This window comes from Eumetopias jubatus, unplaced genomic scaffold, assembly GCF_037043125.1.
Source record: "Eumetopias jubatus isolate StellerSeaLion01/CBP00866 unplaced genomic scaffold, mEumJub1_p1.0 scaffold_10, whole genome shotgun sequence".
In the NCBI taxonomy this organism is placed as follows: Eukaryota; Metazoa; Chordata; class Mammalia; order Carnivora; family Otariidae; genus Eumetopias; species Eumetopias jubatus.
In genome coordinates this window covers 118209886-118222752 of record NW_028274816.1, presented here as the reverse complement: position 1 = coordinate 118222752, position 12867 = coordinate 118209886, and the positions used below count along the sequence as shown (strand labels likewise).

The 12867-nt window shown below is 58.1% G+C and overlaps 1 protein-coding gene across 1 annotated transcript; it reads left to right on the top strand.

The window, feature by feature from the left end:
• Window positions 1–346: 346 nt before the first annotated feature.
• CA4 (carbonic anhydrase 4) lies at window positions 347–8972 on the top strand. The gene is made up of 8 exons (XM_028109334.2): window positions 347–475; window positions 5001–5054; window positions 5842–5997; window positions 6627–6772; window positions 6887–6985; window positions 7254–7320; window positions 7462–7628; window positions 8659–8972. The coding sequence occupies exons 1-8, from the start codon at window positions 418–420 to the stop codon at window positions 8851–8853; spliced, it is 942 nt and encodes a 313-aa protein (XP_027965135.1). The 5' UTR covers window positions 347–417; the 3' UTR covers window positions 8854–8972.
• The last annotated feature ends 3895 nt before the right edge of the window (window positions 8973–12867 follow it).

The following is a 12867-nucleotide window of genomic DNA, read 5'->3' as shown; positions in this document are numbered from 1 at the left end:
CCACCCTTGTATCGATCAAGTACCTCGAGAGGTCACCACCACCCCGTTCCCAAACCAGAGACCAGGTGTGAGACGGGGGCGGGCCGCTCTTGGGTGTGCGGGGCAGGGCGCTGCCTCCGTCCGAGGCGAGAGGAGCGGAGCCGGCGGCGGGGGCGGGGTGGTGGCGGTGCGGGCACGAGGCACAAGGTGGCCCGGCAGGGGGTGGGAGCACAGGAGGGGAGCGGATTTCAGCGCAGGGACAGGACGCGAGGAGGGGAGGCTCCGCCAGGGGGAGGAGCCGCTACCCGCGTCCCTCTGTCGGGGCTCCCTCCCGTCGCGGCTCCGCTATAAAACCCGGGGCCGGCATGATCGCGGCACCCCCGGAGGCCTCCTCGGCACGCGACCCCCGGCTCGGCGGCGTCTCGGCTCCTGTGCGGGATGCGGCTGCTGCCCGCGCTCCTGGCCCTCGCCGCCGCCCGGCCCTTGGCCAGCGCAGGTGACAGCGCGGGCCCCCCTCCGGCCCCTGGGCGGGCGGCCCCTCGGCGCCCCCAGCCCCAGTGCGCGCGGGGCGCTGGGCGCGCGCCGGGCTCGGGGCTCGGGCTGCGGGGGCTACCGCCGCGGCCACGGGGCGGGACGGCGGGCTGGGCGGCCACGTGCGGCGGCGGAGCGCTGTGTGCACGCGTGTGCGCTGCTGCGGGGTTTTGCGGGTTCTGCGGGGCTTCGGGGCGCTCGGCCCGGCGAGCGTGCGAGTCAGTGATGTGGACGCTTCTCCGACCAGCCTCGACGCGCGCACGCCGTTCTCGCCCTTTCTGACGTTGCCCGCTTCTTTGGTCCTCAGCCTGTCCCCGGGTCGCTGTCCGTCCCGCCGGGGCTCAGTGCTGAGGGGCTGCTCCCCGCCCAGAGCGCGGGGGACCTGGCTTTTCCGCTTCGCACCCTGGGTTCCTTGTCACCCGAGGCTGCCGGGCCCCCTTCCCCTCCCCAGCCCCCAGCGCCCTAATGGGAGCCGGCGGCGGGGTGGGGGGTGGGGGGTGGAACACGAGGAGACCCGAGGCCCTGGCCGAGCCGGTCTTTCCGGCCAGGGTGATTTTCGTTTAAAGATTGATGTGGCCGAGCTCTTAATTATTCACCTAGGTGGGAGGTGGCAGGGGTTGTGTGTTAATATTTGATAAGGAGCTGAAAGCGCCTCCAACCCCACGGCTGGGCACAGGGATCCGGGGAGGCATCTTTTCTGCGGCCCCATAGGGGACCATCTCCTCTGCAGGAAGCCCTCATCCGCCAGTCCCCGGCTCAGCTTACCCCTCCGATGGTCCCCCGTTCGGGTCCAGCTGGCCAAACTTCCTCTCCAAAGCTAGATGCTCCTTTCTTGGAGTCGTGGAGTGAGGGGTGAAGGTGCCCTCGGCGCAGAGAAGGCTTTTGCAGGAATGTGCCCTTTGCAGGAAAGATTTAGCTCTGTGTGTGTGTGGGGGGGGGGGTAAGGGGATGAGGGGAATCTTGCAGAAACTACTGGCTTCTTCCTAGGAGAGGAGGAAGGAGGAAAGAGGAAAGCCAGGATGTGAAAAAATTTGTATGTAACCATGGAGTGTGAAACCTACCTAAGGGGCTGGGCTCAGTAGAAAGAGAAAAGAGAAACACTTAGCAATTAATTCCGTTGCTTTGTAGCTGTGTGGCCCTGGGTAAGTCACTTCACCTCAGTTTTCTCACAATATAGAGATAGTAATTCTGACTTCAGGTGTTTTAAGGATTCAGGTGAGCTAGTGGATGTAAGTGCTTAGTGAGGTACCTGAGTGGCGCATGGCAGACGCCCCCATGCGTGATGGCGTCATGGCTCTACCACTGGCCTGGGGCCAGCCAGCCAGGAATCTAGCTCAGCTGCCCCCTCCTACAAGCTGTGCTCCCCTTAAGCGTGGGGCTTTCTGACTGGAAACTGTCTCGGGACCTGTCTTCCTCTACCCATTTCATCCCCTGGGACACTTGAGGCTGCAGAGTGACCAGGATACACATCAGACGACCCAGAGCATCTGCTGCCATGGAGGGAGGAGGAGGGGAGAGGATCCGAGGTCTCTTTGGGGCCCCAGAACCCTGGCCGGGAGATGCTGAGACTTTGCCAGGACATACTAGGGTTTTGCTGAGCTGGTTTCCAGGGTTCCTTCTTCCCCACAGAGGGGGTGGGTAGAGTGAGCAAGGTCCATCAGAGAGAACTTCTTGAGTCAACTCTAAAGAAAGGTGTTGGGTGGGGGGGCAAGTCAAGGGTGGGGGGACAGTGGCTGGGTGATTGGTGATGTTGCGAGGTCTATGAATGCATCCCTGGTCAGGGCGGGTCACCTAGGTAGAACCTGGAGCTTGGAGCCAAGATCTGTCTGTGGGGAGCCCCTCTCCTTCCCAGGCCCTCTGGAGATGGACTAAGGCAGCAGGCTTGTCATTATTTGCAAGGGCAGCCCTCTCATGAATGAATACAGGAACCTGAGCTGGTTTGTGACCCTGCCATCTCAGCCCATGGACACAGACCTGACCCCTGGCCTCATCAACACTGTTTTCCTGGTTCTTGCCTCCCGAAGAGGGTAGTTACAAGAGCATTCAGTCACACGGGTCGAAAGTCTCCACAATTAAGACAGTGGATCAGAGGTCACCATTACAAAACCAGGAGCCGTCGCCAGAGTCAGGGAAGAGCACATTCCCGAGAATGGCTCAGCCTGAACCAGATGGGCCCTGGGGAGGCTGAGAGAAGGGTCCGCTTTTCCTCAGGACTCTGGCTTCAGCAAGGCTTCCCCTGGAAGAGCTTCCACTGGGGCTTCCAGTCAACCTTGGAGGCCCCTTCTGCCTTCAGGACCTTTGAGAGGGGAGGACACAGGTGAATTACAACAAGGAGCCTTTCACGGTTACAAGTGAGCTCCATCCATCGTCTCCTCAGACCCTGACCACAGTCCCGGGCTGTTGGGTGGCAGTTCGTTCTGCCTGAGGTAGAATGGAAGGCTCGGGAAAGTTAATGACCTCTCCCGTAGAGATTAGGCAAGAGCGAGAGCCAGGACTGAGCCAGGACTGAGCCAGGTGAGCAGGCTCCAACTTCGCAGCTCTGACCACCTGCAGAGAGGGGCCTCTGCCCCTTGCAGAGTTGACACACATAGGGGTTCCTGGGATGCGGAAGTGCCCCTCGGTGGGGGGTGGGGGGCAGCGGATAGTGGGGAGGACCCTGCAGGAACTGGAAGATTCTGAAAGAGGTCGGACTGGCATGGCAGGCGGCAGGCGAAGCCCCGGACCCAGAGCTGGCAAATGCAAAGCCCTAGCTGGCTCTGAGGGCCCTGGAGTGAGAAGGTGCCCGTTTTCCAGGGATGCTCACTCTCCTGGCCTGGCGCCCCTCGTCCCCTCCCCTACTGAGAACCTGACCTCCTCCTGGCTCCTGCCCCACCCTGGCCTCATTCCAGAGACCTCAGCAGAGGTCGGGTGGATGGAGGCAGCCCCGAGAGAAGGGGGCGGAGGTGCTCAGAGGCCTCAGCTCAGGCTGAGTGGGAAGCTGTGCTTTTCTTGGGAATTTTCTCATCCCTGATTTCTTTCCAGCTCACTTCATTTCTATCCTCTCTGCCCAGCCCGGGCTTTGGCCATCTGCGCACTGATCTGAGGCCAGTGGGAGGGAGGCCAGGGAAAGTAAGGACTCACTGGGGACTTTACTATGCTTCTAGGCTGCCTGGACGACTCTACTGTCTCTCATTTCATCCTCCCACAGCCCAGTGAGGCGGATGCTCTTAGCTCCATTTGACAGATGAGAAAACTGAGGCTCAGGGAGATTAAGGTGACTTGCCCCAAAGTGGTCCAGCCAGAATTCCAGCTCTGGATCAAATGTTTTGTCCACCCTACTGCTGCAGCCTTTTTTTTTTTTTTTTTTAATCAATAGACTATAATTATAGGGTGCCTGGGTGGCTCAGTTGGTTAAGCGACTGCCTTCGGCTCAGGTCATGATCCTGGAGTCCCGGGATCGAGTCCCACCTCGGGCTCCCTGCTCAGCAGGGAGTCTGCTTCTCCCTCTGACCCTCTTCCCTCTCATGCTCTCTAGCTCTCATTCTCTCTCTCAAATAAATAAATAAAATCTTAAAAAAAAAAAGACTGTAATTATAGAGAGTTTTAGGTTTAGAGAAAAACTGAGCAGAAAGCGCAGAAGGTTCCAAGGCACCCTGCCCTGGCAGTTTCCCCTGTTGGGTAATATCTTGCATTTAGTTAGTATGTTTGCAGTGCAGCCTCTTTTCAGGGATGCTGGCTCTACTGCCCTGAACCAGAGCTGGGATTAGAATCCGAATCTGCTCTCATGTCCCAGGATTTTGGGGTGGTGGGACAGGGGAAAAGCCTTGATTGCCTTCCTTGGTGGGCTGTGAGAGTTTAGTCCAGAATGGGTCTTAATCACACAAGAGCGTGTGTTCCAGGGAAGGGCTAATCTAATCTCCATCATCCCAGATCAAGTCTGGGAAGGCAGCCAAGCTGAACTTGGCTCTATTGTCCCAGGAGGAGAGCCTGGGCCTAATTCCGTTCCTGCCCTCCCACCCCAAACCTCCCTTCCAGGTTTGGGGTGGGAGATACAAGGGAGGAGGAAGAGGCTGATAGCAACTGGAGGAGTGTCAAGGCCAGCCCCTGGGTAGCAGTGAGGGCCTCAGAGGACCTCCCAAGGCCCCTCAAGAGTGGCTGTTTAGCCTGAGGACCAGTGCCCTGGGCACGATGACCAGTTGATCAGCCATGGGTCACCTGGGGCCTGGCTGCTTCTACCACTTCTGTCCCCATCCCTATATTTTCTCAAGTCTCCTTCCTTTGGGCCTCTGTCCCAGACTCCAGGAATGCTCTACCCCAACCCAAGGGGGTCTCTGACTCCAGGGATATTCCTAGTCTCTGACCCAGTGTGTACACTAGACACACACAGACACAGACACACACACACACACACAGAGTGTTGCTTATATGCACACAGCTCAACTCTATTCCTAGATGCATGTGTGCGCAAATACACCGACACAGGCCTCACATCCTTCCTCTCTCTACTCCAGAGTCACACTGGTGCTACGAGATTCAAGCCAAGGCCTCCAACTATACTTGCTTGGGTGAGTACAGCAAGTCTTGGGGACGGGCTTTTCTGCGTGGTGGGGACTGCCCAAGTCAAAATGAAAACCCAGGGAGGGTGGGAAGGATAAGGGTAATGATGGTCCCCCAGTCAGATATCAGTTCTTCAAACACACACACACACACACACACACACACACACACACACACACAGTCCTGGTGTTCAGAGGACAGGGAAGGTAGAGTGACGCAAGTCTTCCCTGGCATCTCCCGTCATTGTCACTAAGAGGGGAAGTGTTCTAACAAACAAATCAGCAGTAGCATCAGATATAGAGACACATTTTACTTTTTTTTTTTTTTTTTAAGTAGGCTCCCTACTTGAACTCATAACCCTGACATTGAGAGTCACAAGCTCCACCAACTGAGCCAGCTGGGTGCCCTCTTATAACAAAATAGAGAGTTGGTTCTATTCCAGTGACACCTCTTCGGGTGGACCTGGGAGGTTGTCCTTAGCATTTTTTTTTCAACTGTTGATCCATTTCCCTGCAGTCTGTTCTCCTGCTGCCTACGCCCTGTTTCAGTGATTGAACAGTGTTGCCCCCTCCCCAAGCCCCAACCACCCGTGTTCAGGGAATCAGCATCCTCCAAGGGCTCCTTCCCCGCCTCCAAGCCCTCAGATAATGTTTACTGTTAGTCAGCTTGTCTTTTCCTAGGCCCCCTTCCAGGGGACTCCACTCAGGGCTTCCAAGCACTCCCTCCTTCCCCTCCTTGAACTTGAGGAGGTGCCATGTGCCCCTGACTCTCGGCCGACCCCTCCTCCCTGCTCAGGGCCTAGCCAGTGGGGTGAAGACTGCCAGAAGAACCGCCAGTCCCCCATCAACATTGTAACTACAAAGGCACAGGTAGACCCAGACCTGGGACACTTCTCCTTCTCTGGCTATGACAAGAAGCAAAAGTGGAAAGTCCAGAACAATGGGCATTCAGGTGGGTCCTGGGGAGGTGAAAGGGGGGACCTGGGCAGGCAGCGGCTAGGGGGCTCCTCCAGGTCCACCTTTGCTGCGGGGGGTTTGCAAAGCCCAGGGGTAGGGGAAACAGGACGGGCTTCGGAAGGGAAGGAGCACTTCACAGTATCTTCAGGACTTTCATCAGGGCGGTCTGGGTGGAGGAGGGGCAGCGTTCTAGGAAGAGGGAACGATAGGGCAAAGGCGCAGAGGTGTGAAGTGGCTTGGGGTGTTCAGAAAACCCTGTGTGGCGCCGTGGGCACGGAGGCAGAGAGCGGGGCTAGGACGGGCCAGAGTCAGGCCAGGAGCAGCTGAACTGGGCCCAGGCGCAGGTCACCCCGGGGCTGAGGGGGTTGGACATGGAGAAGGCCCCGGCATCAGGGAGGGGCTTGAAGCAGGGGAGGGACTGGGCTCAGGTGCATGTTTGGGGCAGCGCGTGGCCGGCGACAGGTCTGGGCTGTACCACCTGTCTGATCCCATCCTGTCCCTGCAGGGCTCAGGACTGTAGCCTGGGAAGGGGCGGGGGGCAGGAGAGAAGGTTCTGTGTGGGTGGGGCTGGGAGAGGCTAGGGGAGGTGGGTGCGAGGACTCGGCCCCCTCTTGTGCCCTGCAGTGATGGTGTTGCTGGAGGGCGAGGCTTCCATCACTGGAGGAGGACTGAGTGGCCAGTACCGGGCCACACAGCTGCACCTGCACTGGTCTGAGGTGCTGGATGGGGGCTCAGAGCACACCATCGATGGGGGTCGCTTTGCCATGGAGGTGAGGGCCCCTTTCCAGGGTGGTGCATGGCTGGGCTCTGGGTGGACCTGCCTTGGGCAAGAAGGGTGCTCCAGCCCCCTCACGGGTCCTCTCTCCATTCCCCTCCCACACCAGATGCACATAGTACATGAGAAAGTGAAGGGCACATCGAGGAACGAGAAAGAGGCCCAGGATGCCAAAGATGAGATTGCAGTGCTGGCCTTCCTGGTGGAGGTGGGACCCTCATCCCCCAGGGGCTGAGAAGCTGCTTCTTCGGATCCAGAGATCTGGGATTCCAGCAAGGCAGCAGGGGGTTGGGGGGCCCCCGACTTCCCCTCTGTTTCTCAGCAGCTTGTATACCCCCAGGTGGGGAGGCCAGTGCCTCTCAGGGCCCCAGTCCCAGAAGCGGCCTGCCCTCCCCACCCCAGACCAGGAGAATGGACTGGTCGTCAGCACTGGCTCTCCACAAGTCCCTCTCAAGCCCCCTTCCCTTCTGTTCCAGGTCGGATCTGAGAAGAATGATGGCTTCCAGCCCCTGGTGGAGGCGCTGTCTTCTGTCCCTAGACCCAGTGAGTGGCTGGGGGGGAGGGGAGGGAAGGAGACTTCTTCCTACAGAGGAAGGGCCAGGGTGATGCGGTGGCCGGGGCTCTCAGGGATCCCTTGCTTCCCCCGCCAATCGACGGTATCCTCTGTACCTACCCCCACCCCAGAGATGAACACCATGATGAAAGAGAGCATCAGCCTGTTCGACTTGCTCCCCAAGAAGGAGAAACTGAGGCATTACTACCGCTACCTGGGCTCACTCACCACTCCAGGCTGCCAAGAAATGGTTGTCTGGACGGTGTTCCAGGAGCACATTCAGCTCCACAGGGATCAGGTACATGGGGCCCCAGCCAAGGGTGCAGCCTCCCACCACCCAGTTCCCCAGAAACCATCCCTCTGGATCCTCACGGAGGCCCCCTGGGCTGGGGTGGGGATGGGGCACCCCAGGGAGCTGAGGTCCTGTTGGTTGAATCCATAGACCCTCCCTGGGGCAGACAAGAAAGTTCTCGCCTATCCCGTCCCTGGCTTGAGGGCTGTGGGGGAGGCTGTGGCAGAAGCAGTCAGGAAAGGCCTCCGTGCTGCCCCCTGCAGGTAGATGGGAGTTGTCCAGCTGAGGGCAGGGAGCTGGTGTCCTGGACCGGGAGGAGGAGGTGTCAGCAACGGGGAGGGCCCGGGGCTGGCCAGGAGCAGCTGAGAGAGGGGCCGTGCAGCCACAGGAGAACAGTTCATTCATTCAACAAGGGTACTCGAGGCCTTACAACACACTAGGCTCCAGGGATACAGCCGTGAACCCAAGAGCCCAAATCCCTGCTCCAGGGATACTTTCACGGCCGAACGGTGGCTCTCAAAGGGTGGTCCCTGGTCCAGTGGCATCAACATGCTAGACATTTCATTTCTCGGAACTCGCCGCCCCCTACCCCGTCCTACTGAATCAGAAACTCCGGGGGTGGGGCCTGGCAATGTGGGGCCCAACAAGCCCCCCACCCCTGCCCCGCCCCGCCGTGATGCTCATGCGCTCAAGTCTGAGAACCACTGTTCTATAGTAACAGTGATAATACAGCAGAGATCAGTGATTATGGGCCCTCAAAACCGTGAGCTGTGTGTCCACCTGGCTAAGGGAAGCTAGTGGGAACTAAGCCCCTACCAGTGCCAAGCACTCTACATCCCTTATTCTTTTCATCTGCACAAAAACCTGAGAGCTAGGAAAAAACAAAACAAAACAAAAAGAAACCTGAGAGCTAGAGATTCTGAGCCCCTTTACTAAAGAGGGCTCAGAGAGGCAAGGTGATTGGCCTGGGGTCACACAGCAGGGAGCACAGGTCTGCTCGCTCCTGGTTTCCTGCTGAGCCCGGTCCCTTCCACAGATCCTCACATTCTCCAAGAAGCTATACTATGATAACGAACAGACACTGAGAATGACAGATAACGTCAGGCCCTTGCAGGACCAGGGGCAGCGCCTCGTGTTCAAGTCTCAGGCCCCGGGACAGCTGCTTCCCTTGCCCCTGCCCGCCCTGCTGGTCCCCATGCTCACCTGCCTGACGGCTGGCTTCCTCCGATGATCGCTCACTTCTGGACACTTGACCTCTGCTCTCAGCGTGTAGAGGCCTGGGGCCTCCATTCCTCAGGCTTCCTAGCTTGGATTTTGATGATGATTAAATGGATATATTTTTGGAGAAAACTCTCTCAGGTCTATTTTTAGCTTCTATCTATCCCTGTGACTATCCCTGCCCTGTTCCCCTCAATCCGCCGCCGTTCCAGGGGAAGGGCCTGAAGTCCTGGAGATTCCTTCTGAGCAGGGACCATGAGGCACCCCCTCCCACCTTTGTGAACTCCCTGTCTACACCCCACTTGGAGAGATGCAAAGACGGCTCTGAGTTCCAACACAGAGAAAGCCACAGAAGTTCCAATCCAGCCTCCTCACTGTGTAACGGAGGAAGCCGAAGCTCAGAACAGAGAGCAGGCTGGATGGAGGCCACATGGTGGGGCTCTGGTAGAGGTGCCTCAGCCCCCGGCCCAGCGCTGTCTCCTCTGTCCTCGGGCTGGAGAGTGCGGGTCGTGTGTGCGTGCAGCCTAGGCAAGGGAGGTGCCAGGGTGTTCATTTATTTGCCCAAATATTTCTTGAGCGTCTATGTTCTAGGCACTGGGGATATGGCAGGGAAGGCAGACGAAAAATGCCAGCCCTCCTGGAGTCACCAGTCTAGCTGGAGTCACTGTGAATCAAACAAACATTGTACAGGTATCAGAAGGCAGTAAGAGCTACAGAGAAGCATAATTGGGAAGGGAAGGTGGTTAGGGAAGGTCTCAGCTGGAAGGGACATCGGGAAGACTTGAATGAGGCCAGGGAGGGGGGCCATCTGGGAGCCAGCAGGTGTTCCTGTGGGGAGGGAAGGGCGCCAGTCAGAGGAAGAGCAGGAAGGCCAGCAGGAGTGGGGTGAGGGAAGGAGAAAGCCCTCGAGAGAGAGCTGGAGGGCCGGGGAGTGGGGGAGGTAAAGGGGAAAAGGGAGAGGTTAAGTGTGTGGGGGGCAGGGAGGGCTTATAGGAGGATATTGTAAGGATGCTGGTTTTGATCCTGAGAGGCTAGAGCAGAGGGGCCTGATATACTCCGTTGGGGGGAAGCAGGGGCTGCAGGGGGGAGGGGGGAGGGGAGGCTTCAATGATCCAAGGTGAATCCGAGCGTCTTTGGACACTTTGTGAGACCAGGAGGAGGCAGGTATGGGGAGGAGGAGGGTCCAGAAAACTGAGGGAGAAGGAGATAAGGGGCCCAAGGACAGGTCCCAAGCCAGGCAAGCAGGGGTCGAGGGGCCCCAGGCTCTGGGATCTCATCATCCAGGGCAGGGCTGGATTGTGGAGCCTGAGCTCAGGGAAGGGGAGGAGAATGAGGGTTGCTGGGTGAAGAGGGGTCCCTGGGGGGGTGGTGCTCTAGCAGGTTCTACCATCTGCAGGTGGTGAACTTCCCCACAGGAAGATGTGCCAGCTAATCGGGCACTCAAGGGATCCCATTACCCAGTGCTAGAAGCCCCTCCACCCCCACCCCCTGCAAGCCCTCGGTCTCTGGAGGGGAGCTGGTTGGTGGAGGTGACCTCTACACCTTCTGCTACCCTGACACTCAGGGCCCCTGACCGGCCCTTTTCCCCTCCAGAGCTTCCCCTCCCCTTTTCCCCTCCGTGACCAAGAATAAGCACCCTCCTCCCTTCGTGCGGGTGACCACGTAGCCGTGAGGGTGGTGGTATTGCCGTCACCATGGCAACAGCAGGCAGCCTGTGTCAGCAGTGGGTGTGTGGACACCAAACCTGTTCTCTTTGGTTCCTGGTGCAGCCCCTGGGGGATCTGAGAGTACCCCCTCCCACCCGAGGCTCAGGGCTCTCAGAAATCCCAACTGTGCCCCCCACCACTAAGCCCCACACCCACCTGTCTGGGCCCTCCAGGCGGCATTCAGTGAGTAACAGGGCAGCAGGACCCAGAAGCCCCAGCTCTCTCCAAGGGACTCGAGGAGCCCAGGGGGAAGGCACGTGACCCTCCCTCATCCCCCTGACCCCACAGTAATAAACCTGGCCAGTGGGTGCCAGAATGGGCACAGCTTGTTCAGGTCCCAGGGCTGAAACGTCTTCCCTGAGTTGCGTCCACCCTCCCTCACGCCTACGGCCCAGTAAGTGCTGTCAGCACGTGATTCATAGCAAGGTCATTCCTGGCCAGTGGCTGCTGGAGCCATTCCTGGAATTGGCCCCCACACCCTGGAGGTTGAGCCTGACAGGCAATCCCTCTTGTGGGGTGTGTGGGTTCTAGAGAGTCTCCTCTTCTGAGTCAATTCAATCCTTCCGTGCTGCCCCACCACCCTGGGCAGACCCCTTTCTAGAGACCGAGCCTGGCTCCTGACACAACTCTGCCGGAGATGTTAGGGGGCTGCCAGGGGCCCCCTTATTCAGAAAGAGGGCCCAGACTACCCTCCCCACAGCCCTGCTTTCATTTACTTCTACTGCCCCTTGGTCACTGCCCTGGGCATACAGTGTGTACACACACGCTTGCACACACATTCACTGTGGCCGGCCAGGCCTGGGGAAGGCCCAGTGCCTGATAGTTTGGGTCACCACCCGACTTCTCTGGGGTTGCCGGCTCCCAGCAAAGACCATGAGACACATCCGTTGGATGCCCGCTGAGTGCCAGACATGGGCCTCACTACAATCCTGTAAGGGTGGTGTTCTTCCTCTGTTGCACAGACGAGATGCCAAGGCACAGAGAGAGGTTAGGGTGATGTGGGAAACAAAGGCAGAAGAAAAATCCTTCAGTTTCCTTACTACTTAACAGCGCAATGACAAATTCTTGAAACAGGCCTAGTGACATTCCTCTAGGGACTCAACTGCCTTGATTTTGACCCTTTGGTAAGGAGCAAAAAGCCATCCTAGCCCGACCCTCCAGGATCCTGGAGTCTACTTTTAAACATGCAGAAATTTCTCCGTAAGCTCCCTTTATCTCCACTCCCACCCCCAACCAAGATACATGTTAGGAATCCTCTTCTAAGCATACGGCCCACTGATACACATCTGAAGGGTCTCCTCACTGAGTTTTTACGAAACAGTAATAAATGCCCTTTTTCTAACAATAGTTAGCCCCCTCAGGATCCTGGAAACCTTGTTTCCAAAAGACCTGGGAAGTTGGTTCTGTCCCTAACCCCCTCCCAACTTGCAAGTGTATAACGGGCCACTCCTCAGGATCTCAGTGCAGCTCCTTCTGCCCCACGGGTCGTGTCCCTGGGCTTTAATAAAGCTACCTTTTTGCAGCAAAGACATCTCAAGAATTCTTGGCCGTTGGCTTTGAACCCTAACATCTTTCCAAGGGGACCTGTCAGAATTTGGGGTCACTTCTCTGTACCTCCTCAGCTCCCACTTTTGGCCTGTGGCTGTTCCCAGGGAGACGTATCTTTGGACCAGGGGTAGGGTGGGGTCTGTAGCACCCTGTCCCACCCTGTCTCCGCTGGCTGCTCTGTATCCCCGATGGCCCCGATGGCCCATTTCTCTGGTCTCCCTCTGGCCCCTGTTTAGATTTGGCATCTGGGTGGGAGCCAGGGGCTAAAAATACTCCCCATGTGTTTAGATGATTCTTGGAAAATAAACTTCCCCCATCTTGGCTCTCGGTTTGCACACTTCCTGGTCCTGCTTCCTGTGGCTCTGATCTGACAGGGCAGGGTGGGGGTGGGGAGAGTAGAAGGGTCTACAGGGGCCCAGAGTCATGGATGGTGAAGTGTGCATGTGAGCACAGGTATGCGGAAAGCCTGCTTTGACACCAGACTCTAGGGGTTGCCTATACAGAGGCCCCATTATGAATAGTGCCCCTGTATGGTATGACCCCGAGGCTCTGTGCTTCTGTGTGGGAAGAGGCAGGGCAGCTGGTGGCATGGGTGCAAGGCCTCCCTGCTCTGGGCCTGTTTTTCCGTCTACGAAATGGGCTAAGCTTGACCTTTCCATCGGACCGGGCCTCGCGGTCCTCTGGCTTCTGCCGGTGACCTTGAAAGGAGGGCCGGGCCCGTCTCCGCGGGCAGGGCGCTGCTCCTGCAGCACCTCCACTTACACATCTAGCAG

Bases quoted from the DNA above. Each gene is read 5' to 3' on its own strand.
- CA4 (XM_028109334.2), top strand. From the start codon at position 418: ATGCGGCTGCTGCCCGCGCTCCTGGCCCTCGCCGCCGCCCGGCCCTTG. The intron at 6,773-6,886 runs GTGAGGGCCCCT...CTCCCACACCAG, and splicing joins GGGGTCGCTTTGCCATGGAG to ATGCACATAGTACATGAGAA. The intron at 7,629-8,658 runs GTACATGGGGCC...TCCCTTCCACAG, and splicing joins TTCAGCTCCACAGGGATCAG to ATCCTCACATTCTCCAAGAA.